The 23,332-nt window shown below is 34.5% G+C and overlaps 1 protein-coding gene across 3 annotated transcripts in view; it reads right to left on the bottom strand.

The window, feature by feature from the left end:
• Window positions 1–23,332, bottom strand: part of PCDH7 (protocadherin 7) — a 271,416-nt gene that overhangs the window by 136,799 nt on the left and 111,285 nt on the right. Inside the window, exon 2 of one of the 3 annotated variants that reach the window (XM_027887582.1) lies at window positions 5,684–5,900. In XM_027887582.1, the coding sequence (XP_027743383.1) occupies window positions 5,684–5,900 (217 nt within the window). The remainder of the gene's footprint in view (window positions 1–5,683; window positions 5,901–23,332) is intronic. The other 2 variants (XM_027887583.1, XM_027887584.1) reach the window with 2 other exon arrangements.

Raw genomic sequence — 23,332 nt, 5'->3', positions numbered from 1 at the left:
TGTCTATTGTAAATCTGCATACATAACACTTCAAAATGCAAGGAACTTAAAAAATAGGCATCATATAGTTTTGAAACTTTAAGTATTACTGTGCATATAGGTTACCAAACCACATATTCCTCTGCTGAAGAAACCCACAAACATATGAGGTAAGGTCATCTAAAGGAACATGGCAGAAGACTAAAAAGGAAAAAAATCAAGGAGGAAAGCAGCCAATGTTCTTCCCAGCCAGGTTTACTTCCTTACATAAGGCTACATTTGTATAACTGGGATCCCTCCACGGTGTGTATTCTGTCTGAAGAGCTGGGCTTTTTTTTTCCTCTTAAAAAATGCCTTTTCACAGATCTTATCAGAATGTTGAATTCTCAAAAAAAAAAACTGGTTCAGGACATTATCCATCACTGAATATGCATGTCTTCCAAATCATTACCCATACATGTTGCTAGTTTTACTGAATCCAGAGTTTGTTGTGTGCCTAATTATAGGTTAAGATTTATCAGAAACAAGAATAACAATTCTTTTTTATTATATAATAATTTTTGCAGCACTTTCTTGTATTTTGGGTTCATGCATGCAGGATGACACTTAAGAAAACGTAGAGGTAGCAGCCCTGAGAGAAAAAAACAAAAACAAAAACAAACAAACAAACAAAACCACAAACAAAACCAAACCAAAACAAAAAACCAAAACACAAAAACCAAAACAAACCAAAAAACCAAACCAAATCAACCCTCGCAAGAGAAGAAAAAAAAAAAAAAGGAATTATTAGCATGTAATAAGTACATTAAAACCCTTTACTGACTCAGCCTCTCAGATGGACTACTTACATCCACAGTTTCAGAACTCAAATTTAAAAACAAAATTATTGTTATGCAATTTTAGGACATGAATTGAAGAGAACAGAACATTTGAAAATAATGGAAACTGCAGAAATACAGTCATTCTATGAAATAAGTCAATGAATGTCTGGTCTGTCATGTTTATAATAAGGACAGTTAAGTCTTTAAGAACATTAATCTGTATTATTTGCACTAGAAAAAGCTAAAGGGAAATAGATTCCGTAAACATGGGTTCTCTAAACTAATGGATTCCTTTCTTCACATTTTGATTTAGGAAACAGATTAACAATCTACCTTATAGATAAAGGCAAGAGAATGTTCTTACAAATAAAATTAATTGCATTTATTATTTGTCAAAATTCCTTTTACATTTTCAAGTCATCATTTTGCACATCATGAACTCTAAATTGATGGTGGAACTTGGACACTTGCAGTCTAAATCTGAAATCGTCATTGAGAACAGGGCATATTATCAGACTATATGAACCAAGGTAATGCACTTCTCTTCTCTGCCTTTTAGTTCTTCATGTGTCAGCCAGAGTGTAATTTATCTACTGATTTCTTTGTGGGAGTCAAGTAACTGAATCACAAAAATTCTAAGTTCCTTTTGAAGCTCTGCTCCTTACTTCGTTGTAACTTCAGACACATCACTTAATCTTTCTTTACTCCATTTCTCCCTGTAAAAATAAAAGCTGCAAACCATTCCCTTATTCCTTCTCTCACAGAGATGGCTGCTCTTCTCCAACCCTTATATATTTGATACTGAAACATGGGCTAACTTAAAATACTGTGCTGAAGATCAAAGACATATTCACGTAGAAATACCTGAGCTAGCTTTAAGGCAGGTATCTCAGGTGTGGTAAACAGTCTAATTAGGACTGCATGGAAACAAATCTCCAGGGAAGATCTGGAGATCTGAAATGCTTCTGTTTCACTGCTAGAGGTACTCTAGCTAAAGTAAACAAAAAAATAAAACTGCTTAGGCCACTACATGCATAAATAAATAGTAAGCATACAGAAATCAGGGGGTGAGGGGAAGGAATATAATGAAATATTTCTAAGAGGGTCTGCAAGAAATATGAGAGAGACCTAACAACCAGGTGAATGGACATGAAACTGAAGAAGGAAGGTCTCTGCTTAGAGACCATATGTGTACTTAATAACTTATAAATTAGTATGAAAAGGTTGTATTGTCCATTCCACAAACTGTGAGAATATACATCTCCAGCTATCCCTACTTTCACTAGAAGAAACAGAACCTAAGAATATTTATAATTCAGAGGAAAGATAAATTATAAGGAAACATCGTATTTAAAAGGTAAAATGAAATGCTTCCATGTTCTTTCTCATAATGACAAAAAGGAATAGTTACTAAAACACTTACATAAGAGAAAAAAGAAAATAAACCCTCAAAAATTTTCATAGCCTTCAGAGAATTTTCTTGTTGAAAGACATCCTTCACACCAGTAACTTGACTTGTGATAAATTAGGGGGTTGTTTTTAGTACTATTATTATTATTTAGAAAATCATAATTTAAAACATATGCTGACTATTAACTGTTAGAAAGAGAGGTAACAGTGCAAGTTTCTGTCACTAAGTTTTCTTTTAAATTTTCCTCAGAGATGTGGTATTAGGCATTGTCAAAACCAGAAGGCTATGACTAAAGACCAGGAAACTAATTTGCCATGGTAATGTCTTTACCCTTGATATACAAATATAAATGTAATGAAAATGTTCTCAAGAAATTATTCTGCAATTTACATTAAGGCTGTGCCATTCTAACAGCAAAATTAGAGAAGAAGGCTGCACATATGAGCAGAATTTCCTTGTAAGGAAAGCTCCAAGGGCAGGGGATATATTAACTCAGAAGTTACTTTTGGTTCTGCAGATTTTACTAATTAACAAGATCTTTGCATACTGAATTTTCACAGTCAATCTGCTAACATTTCTTTTTTTCTTTCTTTTTTTTTCCCCTCCCGCATCTGACACCACAGCTAATCATCAGAACAAAACTTCAATCTACGTCTGACAGTCATGTAGGCTGGTAGGCAATGTACAGCATATTCTAAGAAAATCAACCCTCTTACCCATTTTTTTTTTAATTTTCCATCATTTTATCCTCAGCTAAGAAAATGGAAAGATGCTCTTAACAGCAAACAGAACTTTCCTATTTACTCTGTGAAGTCAACCTTCTTAAATTTGCCTTAAATATAAAGATTTCTTATTTTACTTAGTCAGCTTGAAAAAAAAGCATGAAATGTACCAGAAGGTTTCACGTACTGTGCTGAAAATTATCCTTTCAAATTCTAAAATGAAAGGAAATACAAAGCAATCAGTTATAACTACATTGTTTCACCAACTGAAATTAAATGGTAAATATTTGAAGTAAAAATTAATAACCAAGATCATTTCCAAAGTGCTGTTTCCATGGAAAATCTGCATGAAAATCCAGTATAAATCCTGATTAAAACCTAACCAAGCTAAACACTGCAGATTACCCTGATTCCAATTAAATGTGACAAATGAACGCTTGACAGATTTCAATTCCAATTCTATTTCTGTCAGAATGATCCATTAATATTGAAGACTACATTATCAGAATTTGAACAATACAATTGTCCTTAAAATAGTTAAAATACAAATGGACTAAAGAATCATATCACAGAAAACTCTCACTAAAATGTCGGGTATTACATATATGAAGGAATAAAAGTAGATTCCATCCCATTCTGTCATTATTTATATATTAATGTTAACAGAAATTTCTGGAGGCAGGTGACATGCCACTGTTGAAATCCAAAAGTCTGTAGAGCATAATTTTCATCACAATATCACCCACCTTTCAAAGGTTTCAGTTCAAGGTTTTATAAAGGAGGAGGAATTCCAGGTTGTTATATGCACGTCCTACCATGCAGATTTTTTTTCCTGGAGAAGATTTTTTCATTTACTTATCCATGAATTATTGTATTTATCTACCTCTGTGTTTCTATCTACTAACTATAGAACATTATTCTTAAAACTGAATACAACAAATTCATCCTACCATATATAAAATACCATTTTTCAAAAAATCAAGCTTACGTCTGAAATATTTTAGTTATTATAATGCAATGCCAACACAAAATCTTAGGCTTTACCTTATGACACTGCTGAAGCACTATTCATTTTCAATTACACTTCCATAACTGTGATTTTTTTCCATTATTATTTTTTATTGGCTACCAAATACATTAAAAATTATATTCACTTTCGGCTCTACTGTTCCTCCAGTGCAGCTCAGTCTTACCCCATGTCTACAAATCCTCTACATTGCTGTATGCAAGGGAATTAGCCAATTGTTTAATATTATTATCCTAACTACAAGATCTCACTACAGACAATAAAATAATCAGCCAAATTTAGGTACAAAGTCTATAAACTTTTTTTCTGACATTCTTCCAGTAATACCATTGTCACTTCCCCCCCCCACATCTCCAGAAAAATGAAATGTAAACAAATATATTCTTATAAACAACCAAGAAGATTATAGAGACACACACCTATAAACATACATAACCTAACACATCTTTAGATGGATAATACCATCTTTCTTTTTGGTCACTTAGTTATTTGCTATTGGGATATACATTTGAAGTATATGTAGACTGCTGTAGCCATTCTTTCGTCATACATGCTAGATTTGACAATATCTTACCATGAAGAATAACATAGTTTTACTGGGTCGACATGTCTATCTCAAAAAAGACAAAACCCAAGGAACAGTTATCCAGTGTTGTAATCTCTGAAAAACTAAAACATGCACTTAGCCAAACTAATTAATTAATTCGATAATAAAAAATACACCGCCCTTCTTGCATGTACCCATCAATTATAATTGGATTAGAAAACCCATTTTTTCACTGGTTATCAAAAATCTGTACACTTTGACATATAATAATTTATTTCATTGTTTATGGGCAAATGAAAATACAATGAAGTCAGTGGCTGACTTCATAAAATTTTAGATCAAGACTAGTAAGTGGAGAAGAGTGAAATATTCACTGTTTTATAAAATACATTTCAAATTGAATAGGTCTTCTTTTTTTTTTTTAATCTTAAATAATTTTAGATAAAAAGAAAAACAGAAAAACAGAACCTAACCTAAGATTTTTATTACCATATTTGGGGTTTTTTAATACTAGGAGAATTACTATGGAATAAATAAGTATGCAGCATTTCCCCCTTCTACATAAATGGACCCTGAATTTAAATGAGATGTAAAAGTAGTGTGTAAAATAAAAAGTGAAAAAAGTAAAGTAATGTTCTTCTTTTCTAAATAATGAAGAATGGGCTTGTCATTTGGCATTATATTGAAAGCAGTCTATATAACATTTTTTGGGAAAAGAGAATTCTCTAGAGTGGGGTTTTTAAATCCTATTTTCTTTTCCTGATGATGTACATACTACATTCTGGGAAATTTCCTAAGTAGTTTTTGAATAAAATATGGAAGGAAACGAGAATACATGTTCTTTATGGTCTTTTATCTAGAATGAAAAGTATGGAATTTAATTCAATTACCATCTCCCCAGCCCTCTATTTTTTTTTGTTGGTTTTTTTTTCATTGTTTTAACTGCTTCTGCAGTATAGATTTTAAAGAAATGTAAAGAAATTAAAGTGCTGGGTTTTTTAGAGGTGTTATGTTCCATTATTTTGAATACCTGCATTTTAGCAAGCTTTAAAATAAAATTATTACAGTGTTAACTATTTAATATATTTATTTATAATTTTGGACTGACCTTTCAAAAGTCTACTTAGTATCACTTGCTAGTGAGATTATGTGTGTGAATGTTGTGTTTGCCCCTACCATTTTCCATATGCTCTGCCTCACCAACACTGCCATCCGGCGTAGTCCTTTCGTAGTTGTCCTCTGGGAGTGGAAGGGCACCCAGTCTTGGCCCTGATGAACTCTTACTGCTTGGTGTTTCTGACTCCTCCAGACCGCTGTCATAGCAACTCTGCAATGACCCTTGATGCGGGTCCTGAGGCTGACTCACAACAGAAAACGTCACTCTACGAAATGGCTGCAAGAGAAAAGATTCTGAATGTCACTGGAAAGTTCAGTCTTTGAACAACTGATTCTCAAAACATGACTTAAGCAAACTAATATTTTAACATTTACTAATTAAACAATTTTGACTACATTAAAGCAAACAGCAAGTACAGTTCTTAAATAAAAGGCCACTGGACAGAGCAACCGTGGAATTTTACTGTGATATATGGTCCAGAACCCTCAAGCAGTTTATCATAGACTCCTTTCAAATAGCTACATTCATGGGCTAAGAAAGCTGGTTTAAATATTTATAAATTCTGTACAGTTTCTCTTTCAATCAATAGTAATAAATTGAACAGAATTATATCAGACTGCATAAGGGTACTTGAAAGTATGTGCATGTGTATGTGTAAGACTGTGTAAGTGGGTAAAAATGCTCCCCTGAAAACTACATTGCGGGTAACATGAACACAACAGCACATCCATAAGACTTTTATAAAACCAATTCCTGTGGTTCTGAAAGCTAGTTGACATGGGAAGGGGGGAAAAAATGAAGGAAAAAAAAAAAAGTGGGGAAAAAAAATCTCTTAGGTCCTTTGCTATAAAAGTCAGTGCCTGGAGATGGGGTGTGTTGCCAGCTGACTTAATAAAGCCTTTAAAGTACTGTGAGCACAGCTGACACCACATGTTTCCAGTGGGATTGTACAAACATAGATTGTTACAGATTTGTATTCATTCAAAATGACAGATATTACTGTTGCTCTGGAAGCCTACATGCTGAACCCTGACACCAGTGAGCATCCCAGGAAATGGGGGAGTGGATCCTTCACATTTCAGAGGACACTGAGGGCAGGAGGGATTTTCAGTAAGCAGCTGGGGATTTTCCTACAATTTGAACTACACTTAAGCAGCAATGATACATTTAAAATAATTTAGTGATGCATTTGAAATAACTTACTGTTCATAAGGCTATAAAAACAGAAAAATGTCTGTTGTTCTAGAAAGCATCTTCTGAAACAAACACCAATAAATCCGTTTTATAAGACACTATGCAGACTTTCAGACAGTTCTGCTGAATCCTGCCTTTGGATTCAGATGTGTTTCAAGCCCTATGTCAGAATGAGACATAGGCATACATCACCCCCACTGGCACCTATAAGATGGAAATGTATGTGCAGGCCAGAAGGGAGAAAACAGCAACTACAACCATTTACACAAGCCTTGAAGAATAGAAGTCTATATCAGGTTTTTAAGTAGAGAGGTTAAAAGAATTTTATAATTCTTTTGAGGATACAAAGTTTTGAAGATATAAGGATATTCAGTGCAGATGATAAACAGGTTAGACTACAAATACAATGCTAAGTCTTCCCAGCAGGTGTCAGTTGCTAGAAATACTTTACTGTGAACTGTTTGATGGATAAAAATTCATACAATCAAAAGGTGTAATCTGTAACTATACCTCAATTACTACTTAGTTCTGGACCAATGATGCAACCTGTGAACCTCCCAGATTTGAACTGACTTAGATTGTTCCATAGGCTATTCCTGAGTATCATACTATCTCTCAAGAAATGAATTAGTTTCTAGAGATACTGTGACATGCTGAGAAAATGTGCAAATTGAGGAAGCAATTCCCAATTTTTCCCCAAAACTGCTTATGTTTGCCTGTTATCAAACTTCACAGAGGAAACATTAACATCTACATTTGAGAGGCCCTATGGACCTGATATCCATATGATAACCTGACAACTCTCAGACACCCAAGGACCCACAGGCCACATTTTAGCAAACACTTTTTAATGAGGACCTTGGTCACAGCCAGCATGGCTTCATGCTTATCAAACCTAATTTCTTTTTATGATAAGGTAGCCCACCTAGTTAACCAAGGGAAGCCAGTTCATGAAATCTTTTTGGATTTCAATAGAGCTTTTGATACCATCTCAAGATGTCCAGAACACAGCTGGATAAACACAGCATGTTCAGTGAGCAATTGGCTCACAATTAGAGCACAGAGGGTGATAGTGAATGAGGTGACATCAGACTGGAGACCTGTCACCAGTAGGGTTCCACAGGGCTCCATCTTAGACCCTGGGCTCTTCAACATCTTCATAAACAAATAGGACACAGGACTTGAAGGGATACTAAGCAGGTTTGCAGATGACACAAAACTGGAAGGAGCTGTTGAAGGCAGGGAAGCCCTGAAGAGAGACCTCAAAAAAGGTCTGAGAAAAGAGGACTAGGCAATTACCAACCATACCAAGTTTAACAAGGGCAAGTGCCAGGTTCTGCACCTGGAATGGGCAACACTGGATGTACATACTGAGTGGGGAACAACAGCAAGTTGAATACAAGTCAGCAGTGCCCTGGCAGCCAGAATGGGCAATCATGTCCTGAGGGGCATCAGGCAAAGCATCACCAGCCGGTCAAGGGAGGGTATTGTCCCACTCTGCTCTGCACTGGTGCAGAGGAAGCGGAGGGGCAGGGACTGAGGTTCAACAAGGCCAAGTGCCGAGTCCTGCATTTTGCCCATAACAACCCCCTGCAGCACTACAGGTTGGGCACAGAGTGGCTGGAGAGCAGCCAGGCAGAAAGGGACCTTGGAGTTTGGCTTGACAGGAGGCTGAACATGAGCCAGCAGGGTACCCAGGTGGCCAAGAAGGCCAATGGCATCCTGGCCTGGATCAGGAACGGTATGACCAGCAGGAGCAGGGAAGTGATCCTTCCCCTGTACTCAGTGCTGGTGAGGCCACACCTGGAGTGCTGTGTCCAGTTCTGGGCCCCTCAGTTCAGGAAGGATATTGAGGTGCTGGAGCAGGTCTAGAGAAGAGCAACAAGGCTGGTAAAGGGACTTGAGCACAAGTCCTGTGAGGAGAGGCTGAGGGAGCTGGGGTTGTTTAGCCTGGAGAAGACTCAACTCACAGGAAACCTCATCAGTCTCTACAGCTATCTGAAAGGAGGTTGTGGGGTTGGTCTCTTCTCCCAGGCACTTGCCAGGAAGAGAAGAGGGCATGGTCTCAAGCTCTGCCAGGGGAGGTTTAGGTTGGATGTTACGAAGAAATTCTTTACAGAGAGGGTATTCAGGCATTGGAATGGGCTGCCCAGGGAGGTGGTGGATTCACCATCCCCAGAGGTATTTAAGAAGAGACTGGATGTGGCACTTAGTGCCATCGACTAGTAACTGTGGTGGTAGTGGATCTGGGATTGGACTTGATGATCTCAGAGGTCCTTTCCAACCCATCTGATTCTATGATTCTATGATCTCTTCTCTGTGGTGACCAATGATAGGACTTGAGGGAATGCCTTTAACTTGTGTCTGGGGAGGTTTACGTTAGATGTTAGAAAAAGGCTCTTCGCCCAGTGAGTGCATGGACATTGAAACAGGCTCCCCAGGGAAGTGGTCACAGCACGAAGCCTGACAGAGTTCAAGAAGCGTTTGGACAACACTTCCAGGCACATGGCATGATTCTTGGGGATGTCCTGTGCAGGGTTAAGAGCAGGACTTGAGGATCCTTGTGGGTCCCTTCCAACTAAGAATATTCTGCAATTCTATGACTTTTGGAGGTCTGTGAAGTAGTAAAACTAATGCCCTGTAAACCAGAGCTAAGCTGTATGGACTCTATCCTTAAAATATTACAACCATGATCCATATTCTGTTTTCTCCTTGTAAAAAGAGCAGCTCTGACAGTGACTGGAGAATATGGCACTTAGAGACAGAGAATCCACAGAATTCAATGATGGAATTCAAAGCTTCTTATTCATAGTTACCACACACCTACACATTGGTCCTACTTACAAATTTACTAAATTGTGACATTATATCTTTGAAAATTCTGTTAGAGATTTAACCTGAAGAGACAAATACTACCACCCCCTCCCAAAAGATTTTTGAAATTTTACTCAGTGATTATTATGACTCAGTTCCACCTAGTTTTCTAGATATAATCAACTGCTGCCTGAGATCACTTTGTGGCAAAGATATGGTGTGCTGCGCCATTGTTAATAACAGAACTTTCCTATCTGACCATCTGGGAGCCACTCTGGCAGTCACATTTACACCAGCTGAGCTGGGACCAAGGCCCCTTTGCAGCTACACATCCCCCACACACAGTCAGATCAGATTTCCTTTCTGGTTCGACCCTAGATTTCCCATAGCAGAGTCTCAGACGTCCTGATTCTTAAAGTACTTTAATCTTAGTGCAATAACTAACAAAATAACAGCTCCAGCTGGGTGCCTCCGAGGAGGGACCTCTGAGGGTTCTCCTAACAAAGGAAACCCTGGGCTTTTATACCCTCACAGTCTAAGCGCCCCAAAGTCTGGGTGTCCTCAGCTTCAGCCGTGTCTCTGAGTGTCCATTCACCTGGTCAGGCCACAGGTCCCAGTGCCCTCTGTTATGCAGAGGGTTGGCAATCCACGGCTTCTTGCCCGGGGCTCTAGCCACCTAGCGCTCAGCCTGCAGTGGGCACTGCAGCTGCTCAGCCAGCTACTGGCACTGAATGTATTCGTCAACACTATAAACCCTAATTATCTACAGTTACTGCAAGAACAGAGTGATGTAACTTAATATGGCAATTAAATAAAAAAAAATATATAAAAAACCAAACCAAACCAACCAAAACAAAAAACAACAACAACAAAAAAAACCACAAAAAACCACCACAACAACAAAAACAAACAAACAAACAAAAAAAACCACCAAAAAAACACCACCACCACCACCACCAAAAAAAAAAAACCCAAAAAAAAAAAGAAAAAACAACACAAAAAAACCCAACAAAACCACAAGTATTTGGTACTTTATGTTCCCTTTCCCACTGATTTTTTGGAAATCAGTCCCAACTAGATCACAAGCACAGAACACCTGTTTTTCAGATCCCATCCGCAGTTACCACAAGAATCTTAGCTACGTTATTTAAATTAAGTTTTGGAAAGAGCTATAAAAGATTTAGGAGCATTCTGATCATCTTCACATATTCTTTTAAAGATAAATACCTTACCTATATGGCATTTAGGGAAGAATACATGAGGCAGGTGCAAAGTTGAGCTGTTTCATAGCTTAGGCTAAAAATGCCTAAAAGCACTACCTATCCTCTAAACTAAATTTTATGCACCTTTACTAAGTTATTAATACTAGTCTTTAAACAGATATGTTCATCTTGCTTTTTTCTTAAGTGCTGTACTGAGTAGGAATTATCTGACATAAAACTAAAATACAGAGTATTCAGTTCAGTAGAGCCAATTCAGCCCATTCCACCGAATATCACTGAGGATTACATGATGATGATAAAATCCTTTTTGAAAGAATGATGTGCATGTAAATATATTAATGGTTATTCTGCAGCATTTATTACACTTCTACTTCCAGTACAAATGTCAGAATTCTGACCTCTATTGCATTACTTCTGAGAATCAGATCTGCTCAGCCAAATATATAGCAAATTTTGAATGTATCATGTTTCATGGAATAACATTATGGCGTGTGAGTTTCTGATAAAAAGGAATAGACTTTAATTATAATATATGTTTGTTACCTGCATAGTTAGTGAACACTCTATCTGATTATTATAATGAATTTTAAGAACAAAAAAACCTGAATATCCTACTGTGGTTTACTGTCTCCTTTCCAATGTGTCATCGTTTCTGATAGGCAAATCAACATATACTTAAAGCAGTGTAATCTGGATAAATTTACCAATTCTCATAACAGAACTATCAGTTTTAAAAGATATGGAGTTTTTACATTTTCTTTGAATATTGGGGCTAAACTAATTATGGCATCTAATTTTTACACCAAATAAACTAGGACATCTTAGAGATAAAGTTGATGAAAATATAGAAGTATGGGATAGCTATAAAATGCCTCTGAAAAAACCCTATGTATATGTGTATGCATGTAAGTTTGTTCAAGAAGCTCATAGCAATTTGTTAATTGTCACTAACATTTAAGTTAAATGAGCTTAAATTTCTATGAAGAGAGTTACAAACACTAAGATATTGATACATAATAAATGCTACTAATGCATCAGTTACTATGAATGCAATAAACCCCCTCCACAAACAAGAATTTTATTCATTCACTCTTTGTTCATATCTTAATCTGGAAAAACATTGAGATTTCAAATAAAACTGCATATTAATGAGACAAGCAGGAAGAAAAGAGGATGATATTAGGATTAATATTTCTAGCAAGTTATTGGTAAAATACTGGTTATCTCATGCATTCATTTCAATATCAAAAATAAGGACATAAGCTGCACTTTAATAAGCAAAACTAGACTACATCCTTAATTTTGTGTTTCCATTTATAATATTACATCAGTAATTTTTCACAGAAAAATGGACATGAGAAATTTCCAAGTACTGAAAAATTAAGTCACCTACTCATGAGAGGAGAGGGTTATGTTTAGCTTTTTTGATTTTCAGCGTACGGCATTAAAACAGCTCCATCTGCCAGCACTGTGAATCAACATGGTACAACTGTTTTTACCCAAATAAGTCCATTAACTGTTTAATTTGCCCTTCCCACCAAAATAGCAACCTAAGCCTTTACTAGTCCCTCAGTAGATAGTCATTACTATACTCATGTTTAGTAAGAAGACAATAGGTTTGATAATTTTCACCCTCTGCAAACTGATATCATATTCTCTGAGAACAGCTTATAGAGTTATTCCTAATTATATCTGATCCTGGAGATGATCAGATCACAGAGAAAAGATACACCTTTGGATTATGCCCCAATGGTAAATCACCATTTCTTCCTTGTTTCATCTCTATTTCATAAACAAGGTATCTTCTCCCCTCATCCACACAATGAAAATCATTGCAATGCCAAAGACATATGCTTCCTGCTATCTGTAATAATTGACCCCTATTAACTTATTCTATGGTACAGTGTTTATCTTAGCCTATATTAAATAATTCATCTCTATCAAAACTAGAAACTAAAATTATATTTTCAGTTCATGAAGAACGCTAATTTTGGAGCTTGACATTAGGGACAGAGTTTGGATAGACTTGGGGAAAAGCAATATATCCATATAGCTCCATGAGGCCTAATTATGACACCATTAATTATTTCACCATTATGAGAGACATTTTCCCTTCATATCTTAAAGTTTCTAATTTGGTATTATATTTCTTGTTACTTCACATTGCTCATGGATTACATTCTTTCATGGTTTCTGCATATCAATTGTTATCAGCACTGTTAATATTGTCTGTTCAAATCCTGGTGCATTTGGACTATAATAGTGGGGTGGAAGACTGAATCTTTTTTCCATGTAATCATTTTCAGAGCTAAGCTTGCAACCATCAACCCTTTCTCAGCCAGTTACCTCACAATTGGTTCTGGATAAAGTGGATGAATCAAAGTGTAACAAGGAAGAGTAAGCAAATTTCTCTCTTAATTACTTAGGACTCGGACAAAAATATTGAGACTTACAGGCTTTTCTGCTGTCACCTGCATCTCAAAAGCATAAAGACTGAAAACATTTTAAAAACTGTAAAGTGCAAACTAAGGTGCAACTTAATATGTAGAGAAGCATAAAAAACTATCTGAGAAAATTAAACAGAGAACCAAACTAAAGAAGGCTTTCAAGTATTTCTACCAGTTCATTCAGCATTAGCTTGGACATTACATAATCCCTGGAACATCAGAAACTAAGGTTTTTAATTTTCCCTAACTCTCAAATCAGATGACTTCCCACTTTAAAAAGATATGACATCTTGGGCTATTTGCTAGGATTTAAGTTGACCTAAGAGCCAGCTCTGGATATTACCTAGTCCAATTCCCCTGGTTAAAGTACAGCACTTTCCCCAGGGATGTAATCAGGGTTTAGCATCTTAAAGAATGGAGACTCCATGGCCTCTCTGAGCAAGCTGTTCCACAGTTTTTATACTCTACAGGAAGGAAGGTCTCTTTTATGTTTGAATGAAATTTCTGTATTTCAGTTTGCACCAAAGCATAAAAAGTACTGCTGATGACTCGAACCTAAATAATTCAAGTTAGCTTCAGAAAGTCAATCAATGTCAAGCTGCTTGTAAGACTAATACAGTAACTCTGAGATGTATATAGGGTAGATCTGAAAATAGACAGATGAGATACAGCAACTGATCACATAAATTCAAGATGTTTCTTTAGCACTTGAATTTTGATAAAACATGTCATTATCCTTTTCTTTCTATTCATTCTTAATTGCTGGAAGCTTGTTAGAAGACAAACAAAATATTAATGAATGATTCCTATTCTACATGTATAGTTTCAACCCACACCACTCATTCCCCCATTCAAATTACATATTTCTATTGTTCTAAACTTCCGTCATTGTGGTTAATATAAAATTGGCAGGAAATTAAATTAAACAGGCATTATTTTTTTCAATGAAAGATTGAAACACCTGAGAATAGTATTACAGTAGCAGGGTAAAGGAGGAGAAACACACTGATAAGAATAATGATTTCTTTTTCTTTTAAATTTAGTAAAATGTAGTGACACTTGTAATCTTAAACAGGACTTAAATAAAATAAAAAAGATATTCTGATATTACAGCTCTGTAGCAAACAGCATCTGTGATGAACTGTGATTGGCTCCGCTAACAGGTAAGAATTCTAAACACAAAGACTCTACATCATTATTTTCAATTATTTTGGTTCCATTTTTATTAATTTTAGTTGCAGTAGTAATCTCCTGGTCATGAATCAGAAGTATATTTTGTTTGTTCTGTATAAATATGAAATACACATCCATTAATATCTATTTGTTTAACCCCAAGGCTATGTATTAAGATTTGCTATTTAGGAATAATATTCCATACTATATTTTACATTATGGGCATCTTAGTGTAACATTCAAACATACTTTTTTCCTTTTAAGTCTAGTGCTTTCCTCAAACATCCTCTCTTTCCTGTTTTTCAAACTTGCCTTTCTGAATCACAAGAACTTCTGAGCAGCCAAATTTTTTTTTATTCACCTGGCTACATTAAGTAGATTTCTAATAATTCTTGTCTCTGTTACAAGTAAACAAATAAAAGGCATGCCTTTTATTTCTGTGAATATCCTCAGAGAAGAACCAATAATATGAAGAATGTCCCTTTCTCAAAGATACAATACTCTTCTGTGATAGAACACTCACATCAAAATATGACACACAAGATCGTTTACACAAATTAAACCAGATCTTACAAGGCTTTAAGTGAAGCCAGTGTTCTTAGCATTTCACAAGAGCTCTTCTTGCAAGCTATTGAAAGGTGAGCATAAAGCAACAAAGACTAAATGAGCATCTCTATCAGGCATGGTCAAAAGAATTTTAGCATATTCATTTGCATGCTTATAAAAATATATTTTTTTATCACTTCAGTGTCCCATTGTTTGACAATTGTGAAAACAAATCATCTACGACCCTGAAATGCTCTTATTATTCTATTGCAAGAATGAAATGGATAAGTAGCACTTTGTCTTACCAAGAAGAATTACAACATGAATTAAGATTTTTATCATATTTCTATTTTCTTAAAACAAAAGATTTTCCTATATCTTTCATGAAGATTAAACACAACTTCAGTGTATCTAGTATTTCTTCTTCTGAACACATTGCATTAGATTCCAGTCTTCCACTCTTAACTCTTTCTAATAATTTTCATTGAAATCCTCTGAACACTTTGACCAAAATCTATTATTAAGGCACTGTAATAGAATTCATTTAGCTAAGTGTCCAGTATCTTATATTACTAACTACTTTTACCTTCTTTTGTGGTTATATCTTTTGCTGTAGTATTTGGAGAGTCTATCTTTCCTGGAGGAGTTTGTTTTGATTTCTTTGTTTTTTACCGGAGAATACGCTGCCTAAAACTAGTCCAGGGATATTAGTTTACAGAGGTTGCTATGTCTGTCAGCTCCTGTCTTTCAGCATGAGAAATTTTTATCTTTCTCCATTTTTTGTGCTGTTTCATTAAAGTTTTCCTTTGGCTCAAGTATGCTTCTCTGAAAACAAACAAGAAAAATCCTCATTTCCATTCCACCATCTCAATCAACCAAATATTGGGGTTCAGACCATCAGCAACTTCTCTTGAATCTCCAATATAAGTGAATTTAATGTGTTGAAGGAAAAGAGAATATAATCTTTTACCTTAGTTATCAGGCACTAAAAAGCCCTAACAAGGGAGGTATACATTTATAAACCTATTTCAAAAGTCATTTACACAAAACTGCCCTTTGAGAAATGAAGAAACCAGAAAGTTTGTCTACATATATTTTTTTCACAGGCTATAAAATGGTTATTCTTAGTTGTCTCAAGTTCAAGTGGTAAAAAAGTGATGTGACAGAAAGAATTCATCCAGTTAGGCAATACTCATATATTTACCTATATCAGTTGAGGTTATGGCACACATCCTATTTCACATGTATGTGTGTATATGTATATATATATATATATATATGTATATATATAAATGAATATGCAGAGAGATATGAAAAGAAAAATATTTCAGAACTATAGAATTGTACACAAAATATACAAATTTTCACATTTTATACAACATTCAGTGTGACTCTACAACAATATTTTAGTTCACATAAGGTATAGACCACAGAAATTATTTTTTTATCATCTCTAATTTTTGTACTTTGCTATCCTTGGAAGAACTTGAAGCAAACATTCTGGACCTTTTTGAATTCAAGTCCAAGCCAGGATGTTATACAAAACCTCCCTCGATAGCTTGAACAAAAAGATTCTCAGTTCACAGGATCAGACTACAACTAGTCCACAGTAAATCTCCACAGAATGCAAAAAGTATGAAAATCAGTGTCAGAACCCACTGTTTCACCATACAGATCAATATCTCTTGGGCCATTGTATTTGCTAATGTAGACAGAGACAATTTACACAAATTGCTTTCTCTATGTTTGGGGTTTTTTTCACTGCACAAAGAGAGGCTTGTGTCTGCAAAGGGATCTTTGTCAGAATGCCATTGAAATCACAGATCCAGATAGCTAAAGCATATATGAACCTTTCAAAATATGAAGCTTTAGTATTAATAAAGCACTGATGCAAAAGTAATGTTTTCTTCCAAGTAATGTAAATTATTCCTGCTCCTAATATTAGATGAAACATTTTGAACAAATTGAAAATAGACCACCGTGTTCTGTATAGAACTTATTAGATAAAACTAGATAAAATTAGATAAAAAGGGGAAAAAATAACTCTCAAAAAGATTTTGAATTATTAATATATATGTTGTATCAGAGTGGAACTGTTTGGGTCTTAAGTCTTACCTACCTGCTGTCATTGTTAAAAAGGTTAATTATTTATACTATTGAGCATATTTTCTTTTTAGTTATTGTTCACGAGAAAAGCCCAATATGAACAGGGAGAGTCACAGCTTCAAATTTTAGGAAAATTCAGCAATAACTCCTGGAAGAATAGGATCAAATTCTAAATGTATATGAATACATAAACAAGGCACTTTAATAGGGCAGATACACAAATACAATACATACAGATATACAAATTGATTCTTTTTGTGAGTGATTAGGAACAAGGATTTTTGCACTGGTCATCCAAATGTATTGATGATGACATATTTTCCAAAACCTGTAGTTGAAATGTTTTCCAAAATTAGGTAATCGACTCGTTATTTTATATTTTTCTTATGTATAATATAGTCCTTATTGTTTGTTTACTGTTTATTCATCTAAGTTGTCCAAATTATTCTTTAAACTTAAATGTCTTAAATTTAAAAGCATAGTAATTTTTAAAGAGTTGACACATTTTCTATAAATTGGACAACATAAACTCAGGCACAAAATCTCAGATAGCCAACTATATTCCTCTATAGGAAGTGAAAGGACAGAACTATAGATGTGTATCTCATCTAGGAAGATATTTAATAGAATGGAAATATCCTTCACTAAATATTGAGGAACTTAAATTAGCTACATAGTTTTAGATCACTCAAGTCAGATGAAACACTGTAGCCATGCAAGTTATAATAATAAACATGTCACAGGCTCAACTACAAGGTCTTGAAACGATTAATTTTATTCATAAATTACATATTTGAAAAAGCACTATAGATTTGACGGGGATAAAAGGGAGACTTGAATGAATATAAAAATACTATTTGTTCCATTGTTTCATTTTATTCAGGGTTACATACACTTTCATTGTGACTAATAGACTGTTAGAAAAAATATATTTGAATGAGGTAATCAAAGAGGAAATGATAAAAAGGTAGCTACAGATAAAATAACAGATGAGGTCCATGTCCAGAACTATGCTCCAAGTCTATTTATCTATACACACACCTTCTATAATTAAAACTTCTGCAAAAGATGTGGGGGCATTTGTTAATTTACTTTTTTTTTCACATATCATACAGAAAAAATACTTTAAAAATATTGTATTATTGTAAAAATAGAATATACATTTTCTTCTTTTGTAGGAAGATGTTTAAATTGCAATGGGCATTTTAAAAAAATAAGTAAAAGAGGACACTTAGGTGATAATAAACTAATTGTTGAGAAAATATCCAAAATACAAATAAGGAAAATACATATTTTCATATTTTCAAAAAATTAGTTATGTAAGTTAGAAACATGTTGATATGTAGCAATTGTTGCCTATTTCCTGTTATGACCATCTGCAACACTATGCCTGTTGCTGTAGATTAAAAGTTACTCTATAATTGTCAGGGATGTTACTTGAAGCAAATTGCTTAAGCCATTGAAATGTGAAAGTATTTACACTTGACTCAAAATGTTAGTATCTATTTGAGAATGTAGTTTTAACACATTAAAGGTGCTTAAATGTAGACCCTTATGAGAAGTATTGAAATATTTACCCGTGGAATTGATTACAACTATCGACTTATTACACAATTATTACTGAATGAGAAAACAGTACAATGCCATAGAAGAACATGTTTGTTTGTGGTTTGATTTTATTTTCTTTCTTAAAAAGTCTATAGATGAAACTCTATGAAAATCAATGTTAACTTGTGTTCTCTAATAAAAATTTTCCTGGCATGTGTTTGTTGATACATGCTCCAGCCAATTAATATTAAAGACATGACTTTTGAAGGAGCTAATGAGATGATTGTCTGAAAAATAACAGCATGGACTTTGCTAACTCCTTCAATATAAATAATTTTATTATCCTAGGACTTGATTTCCACATGTACAGTTTCATTTTTATTTTTCCAAGTCAAAATCACTTTTATCTTTCACTTCTGATTTGAATCCAAAAATGAAAGACATCTGCTAATCACTCAAAAGATTTTCATTAAACACTTTAAAAAAATCATGAAAGAAATTATGTATCTGAAGGGAAATCAAACTATTTTGCATATATAAAATACTGTTAAATAGAAAGAGAAAAGCTTGACTTTTATTAAAAATATTTAACTTGAAATTATTCATAGGCAAGACTTTATAGATTTTTTTGAATATTCTTGAACTGGTCAGCATAAAAAAAAGAACACCACCTCCTCAACAAAAAACGTGGCTACATATTTCATTACCAGTTTAACAAAGTTCAAGTGTAAAACTTTAGGTGTGCTGTCACATCACTATAGGTCAATATGTTACAGAAAAATGTTTTCTTATGTTGAAGAATGCAACATGTACTTCAGTGATGAGAACCACAGATCGGTGTAAAGATTCCCTTTTAAAAGATTCAGGTCATTTGCTCTTGTCCCTTCCAAGGCCTTTTCTGCACAGCCCAAGTGTGGCAAATATTCATGAATATTTCTTCTGAATGGTTTTTCATTTGTTTGTTAGAAAGATGTACTGACTTTTATTAACAGGAAAATATATTTGCTAGAGCTCATGTTCCCTTTGTCTCTTTAAGGTATTCTGAAAATGAGACAATAAAAATACTCTAGGCTTAATAAATGGCAATTTTTAATTGCATGTCTCACATTTTGTTATGTGGCTGATGAAGGATGAGTTCAAATTATGGTTCACTAAACCCTATATTTCAGTAGTCACTGCATTATCAAGATTGCTCATAAATACATTGTTTGAGACTCAAGGAAATTCTACAAAGAGTTCACAAACTGGAGTTCACGTTCTTTCATTCTACAGCTAGAGACCAGACGGCTAACCTTCATTGTCACAAGGAGAAAACAGCCTGATGGATCTCCTGGAAGAAGCTACAGGCCCAGAGAAGCGTACTGTGATTGAAAGAAGATTAAAAGTAGACTGCATTACCTTTTCAGACAGCTAAATTCATTCTTATTATGCACTCTCTCAAATATTCGTCTAGAAATGTGTTTAATGCTGTGACTGTAATTCAAGACACTCTGATGCTTGTTATCAGTTCCAAAGAACTTTTAAATATTAAGATGTTATTAAAAAAAGTGACAAGGCAGAATAAATCCTTGTCTGTTCTACCGTTAAGAAGTGTCACATAGAGAAGCAATGCTTTTGCCTAACCACCTTTGTTTCTCTCCAATAGCAAAATATGGGAAGAACCATAAGCAAAAACTTCCTTGGACACTTAATGTAATTCTATTATTTCCTTGTACAGTGTCACACAGAACATAAAATGAAGGGTTTGGGATTATCTGGTGTCACAAAGTAGAGTAATATTTGACTAAAGCCAAAACATAATTCAAATAAAATATCAGAATTTTTAATTCTAAAACCTATTTTTTGCAATATTGTCATTCAGAAAGAAATTAGGATCACATCTTGAAAAGATCACGTAATGCAGAAAAGAATCACATACTCCACAGGGTCAAGCTGGCCTGTAGGTTCTGATGAGCTGCATGGTTAGCAAGTACTGGGATCCTCATAGGATATGATCATCCCTATGATTTACCAGGGGATCAACAACTCTTCAATTTTCTCTCTGAATATAACAGAGAGCGCCTTTCTGGCACAGGAATCTGGGTTGAAGTTTGAACTTTATATCTACATCTCAAATTGTGCTGCCATGTGAAGTTACCCAAGCCAGCTCTAAATGAATCACACTGCAAGGCTGTTTGTGAGCTTCTTGAGTGATTTGCATCTCTATTCATACATTACCATATAGTTGAACGTGTGCAATTTCCACTTTGAATGTTGCAACTTTCAGGATTAATTTCACTATTTATTCTTCATTTAATTCATGTGAATGAATAAGATTAGAAAGGTCAAATCCTTGGCTGATATAAATCAATGTACTCTTGTTATCTGACTCCAGGCGTCTGTTCTTTCCCTAGTTATATCAAGATGTTTTGCTTTTTCCAAACAAAGCAACATAACGGGCAACAATATTGTCGTGGCTGAAGACAGTCTTGGATCTTGATTGGATGAGGCAGCATGCACTTCATAAAGCCAGCTGGCATTAGCAAGAACACTTTCTGGTCAATGCCCTCTAAAAATAAAAAAGTATCAATCTCACCAAGAGCAGATCCCTATTGCAAAGTCCAGAACTGAATGTAACTCTCCCATTTGGCTGCTTTATTGTTGCCACTGCGCCATCTGGCCAAAAATTATTTAGCACTGTATCAGCTTTCTGTCTGCAACTTTTAAAGCACAAATATTTATATTTGAGTTTTGTCCAAAAATTCTCTTAGATAAGTGGAAGAAAAAGATGCTTCTCTTTCCAGTTCAAAACAAACAAAGCCGAAAGTCTGGGTAGATGTAAGGGAAAGAAACTTAATTCAAGAACTTTACAGAGAAAAAAAAAATCCAAAACTTGTGCTACTTCAAGGCAGATTTGAATAAATTGATTATAATTGATTTTATGCTGATGTCTTCATCTTAAGTGGCGTTGCTTTCTCTGATTGTTCCATATGATTATAGGTTATTGGATCAAAACAGATGTAAAGCTGCAGTCTGTGTAGAATCGAATATACAGCTCTTATTCAGAACTGTGAACAGAATGAAGATCAATTAATTTTTTTTTATTATTTCATGCCTTCAAAGATGAAATTGTACCTTTTTAAAGCATTATGTAAAAACTAACAAAAAATACACAATTTTCTAATTGTAAAATAATTAAGTGATGTTCATGTAACTACATTTATAATAGGACTCTTCAGCTAGACTGAAGAAAGCAGAAAGAAAACGAAAAGGATGTTGAAAAGTCTCAATTTAATTCCTGGCTTAGCATGAGTGTAATGTTTTTCTTTGGCAATGTCTTTCACCCATCTGTAGATTCAAAATAAGGCTTACCCTTTACCTTCATATAATGGTTACTCTGACCTTGTAAGTTGACTTTGTAAAGACCACAGTAGAAACTGTTGGGAGCACAGATGGGAAAAACTGCACAAGCTAATGTAACAGTATTTCAAACAACTGAAGACATTGTGGGGAGCAACCACAACCCTAAGAATCCACAACACAGAGGATACTACTGATTTTTTTTTTGCTATGTATTATCTTGGAAATTGCAATAAAAACATATGTAAATTTCTGGCCAACAACACTGCTATAAATATGCAAACATATCCCTGACATACTCTTTCCAATACTGCATATCATTATGCAGATGTTCTTTCAATTGTCTCCAAATTATAAGCCTCTGCAAATAAATACAGCAAAATAACTTAGGGTAAGGGGCACATCACTAGAACATTACAAATACTGACTGTCCAAACTTCAAGAATGTATTCTGAGGCTGCTCTGCCTTGATGGAACTTGTAAAAAAGTTCAGCTTCACTGAACCACAAAACCAGCTAAAACTACAGTTTTGTAGATGCACAATTATGTTAATGTTTCAAATTCCAATTTTAAGATCAAGCTGAAGTCACTGTCCTTTAACTTCACCATCTAAATACAGCACAACAAGCATCTAACAACATGGTATGAGTAGACATTTTTTGACACATATAACAAAAATCCCTGGTAAGTCACAACGAAAGAAAATTAGATTTAAAGTGTTGAAAGACTATCCTTTAAAAAAGTTCTAACAGCCCAAGAAAACGGTAAGATATTTATTTTGACTTATTTTCTATCTCATTTTAATGTATACAAGAAGAAATTCTCTTTTTTTGGTATGCAAATATAAAAATACTTACAGTTTTTTCCTAAATCTGTATTTTCCTGAAACATTTATGTCTGTTTTTAAGCACATATTTTCTATAACACTCATTTAATTAAATTAAAGCTGAGCTGCAATTGGTACCCTCTGCAAGCGGTTTTTACACCAAAAGTGTCATTTCAGGGCAAACTTAATTCAGGTTTTTGTGAAAAAATAAAAAAAGGATTTTGAAAGAATTTAAAACACTAAGTTAAAATGTTTTTATTCCTTCTTTCAGAATTTAACTGAATTTTAAGCAAAATTGAGCAATACATTTTTGAATGCATGTTTATACAAGATAAATGATTTTGAAAACTGTTTTCTTAATTCTATTTTTCCAGCCACCAATTTTAATTTTGAGAAGAAAAAAGTATTTTTTCACATAAATCCAGTGTTTTTTATATTACCTATATTTTTGCATATTTCTTTTCCCTACTCATCGTAAGTGGAAGAACACCA

This window comes from Empidonax traillii, unplaced genomic scaffold, assembly GCF_003031625.1.
Source record: "Empidonax traillii isolate 1590-97213 ecotype Southwest subspecies unplaced genomic scaffold, ASM303162v1 scaffold216:size1596308, whole genome shotgun sequence".
Taxonomy (NCBI): domain Eukaryota; kingdom Metazoa; phylum Chordata; class Aves; order Passeriformes; family Tyrannidae; genus Empidonax; species Empidonax traillii.
Note: the sequence above shows the minus strand (reverse complement) of the source record. Positions and strands in the feature narration are given on the sequence as shown.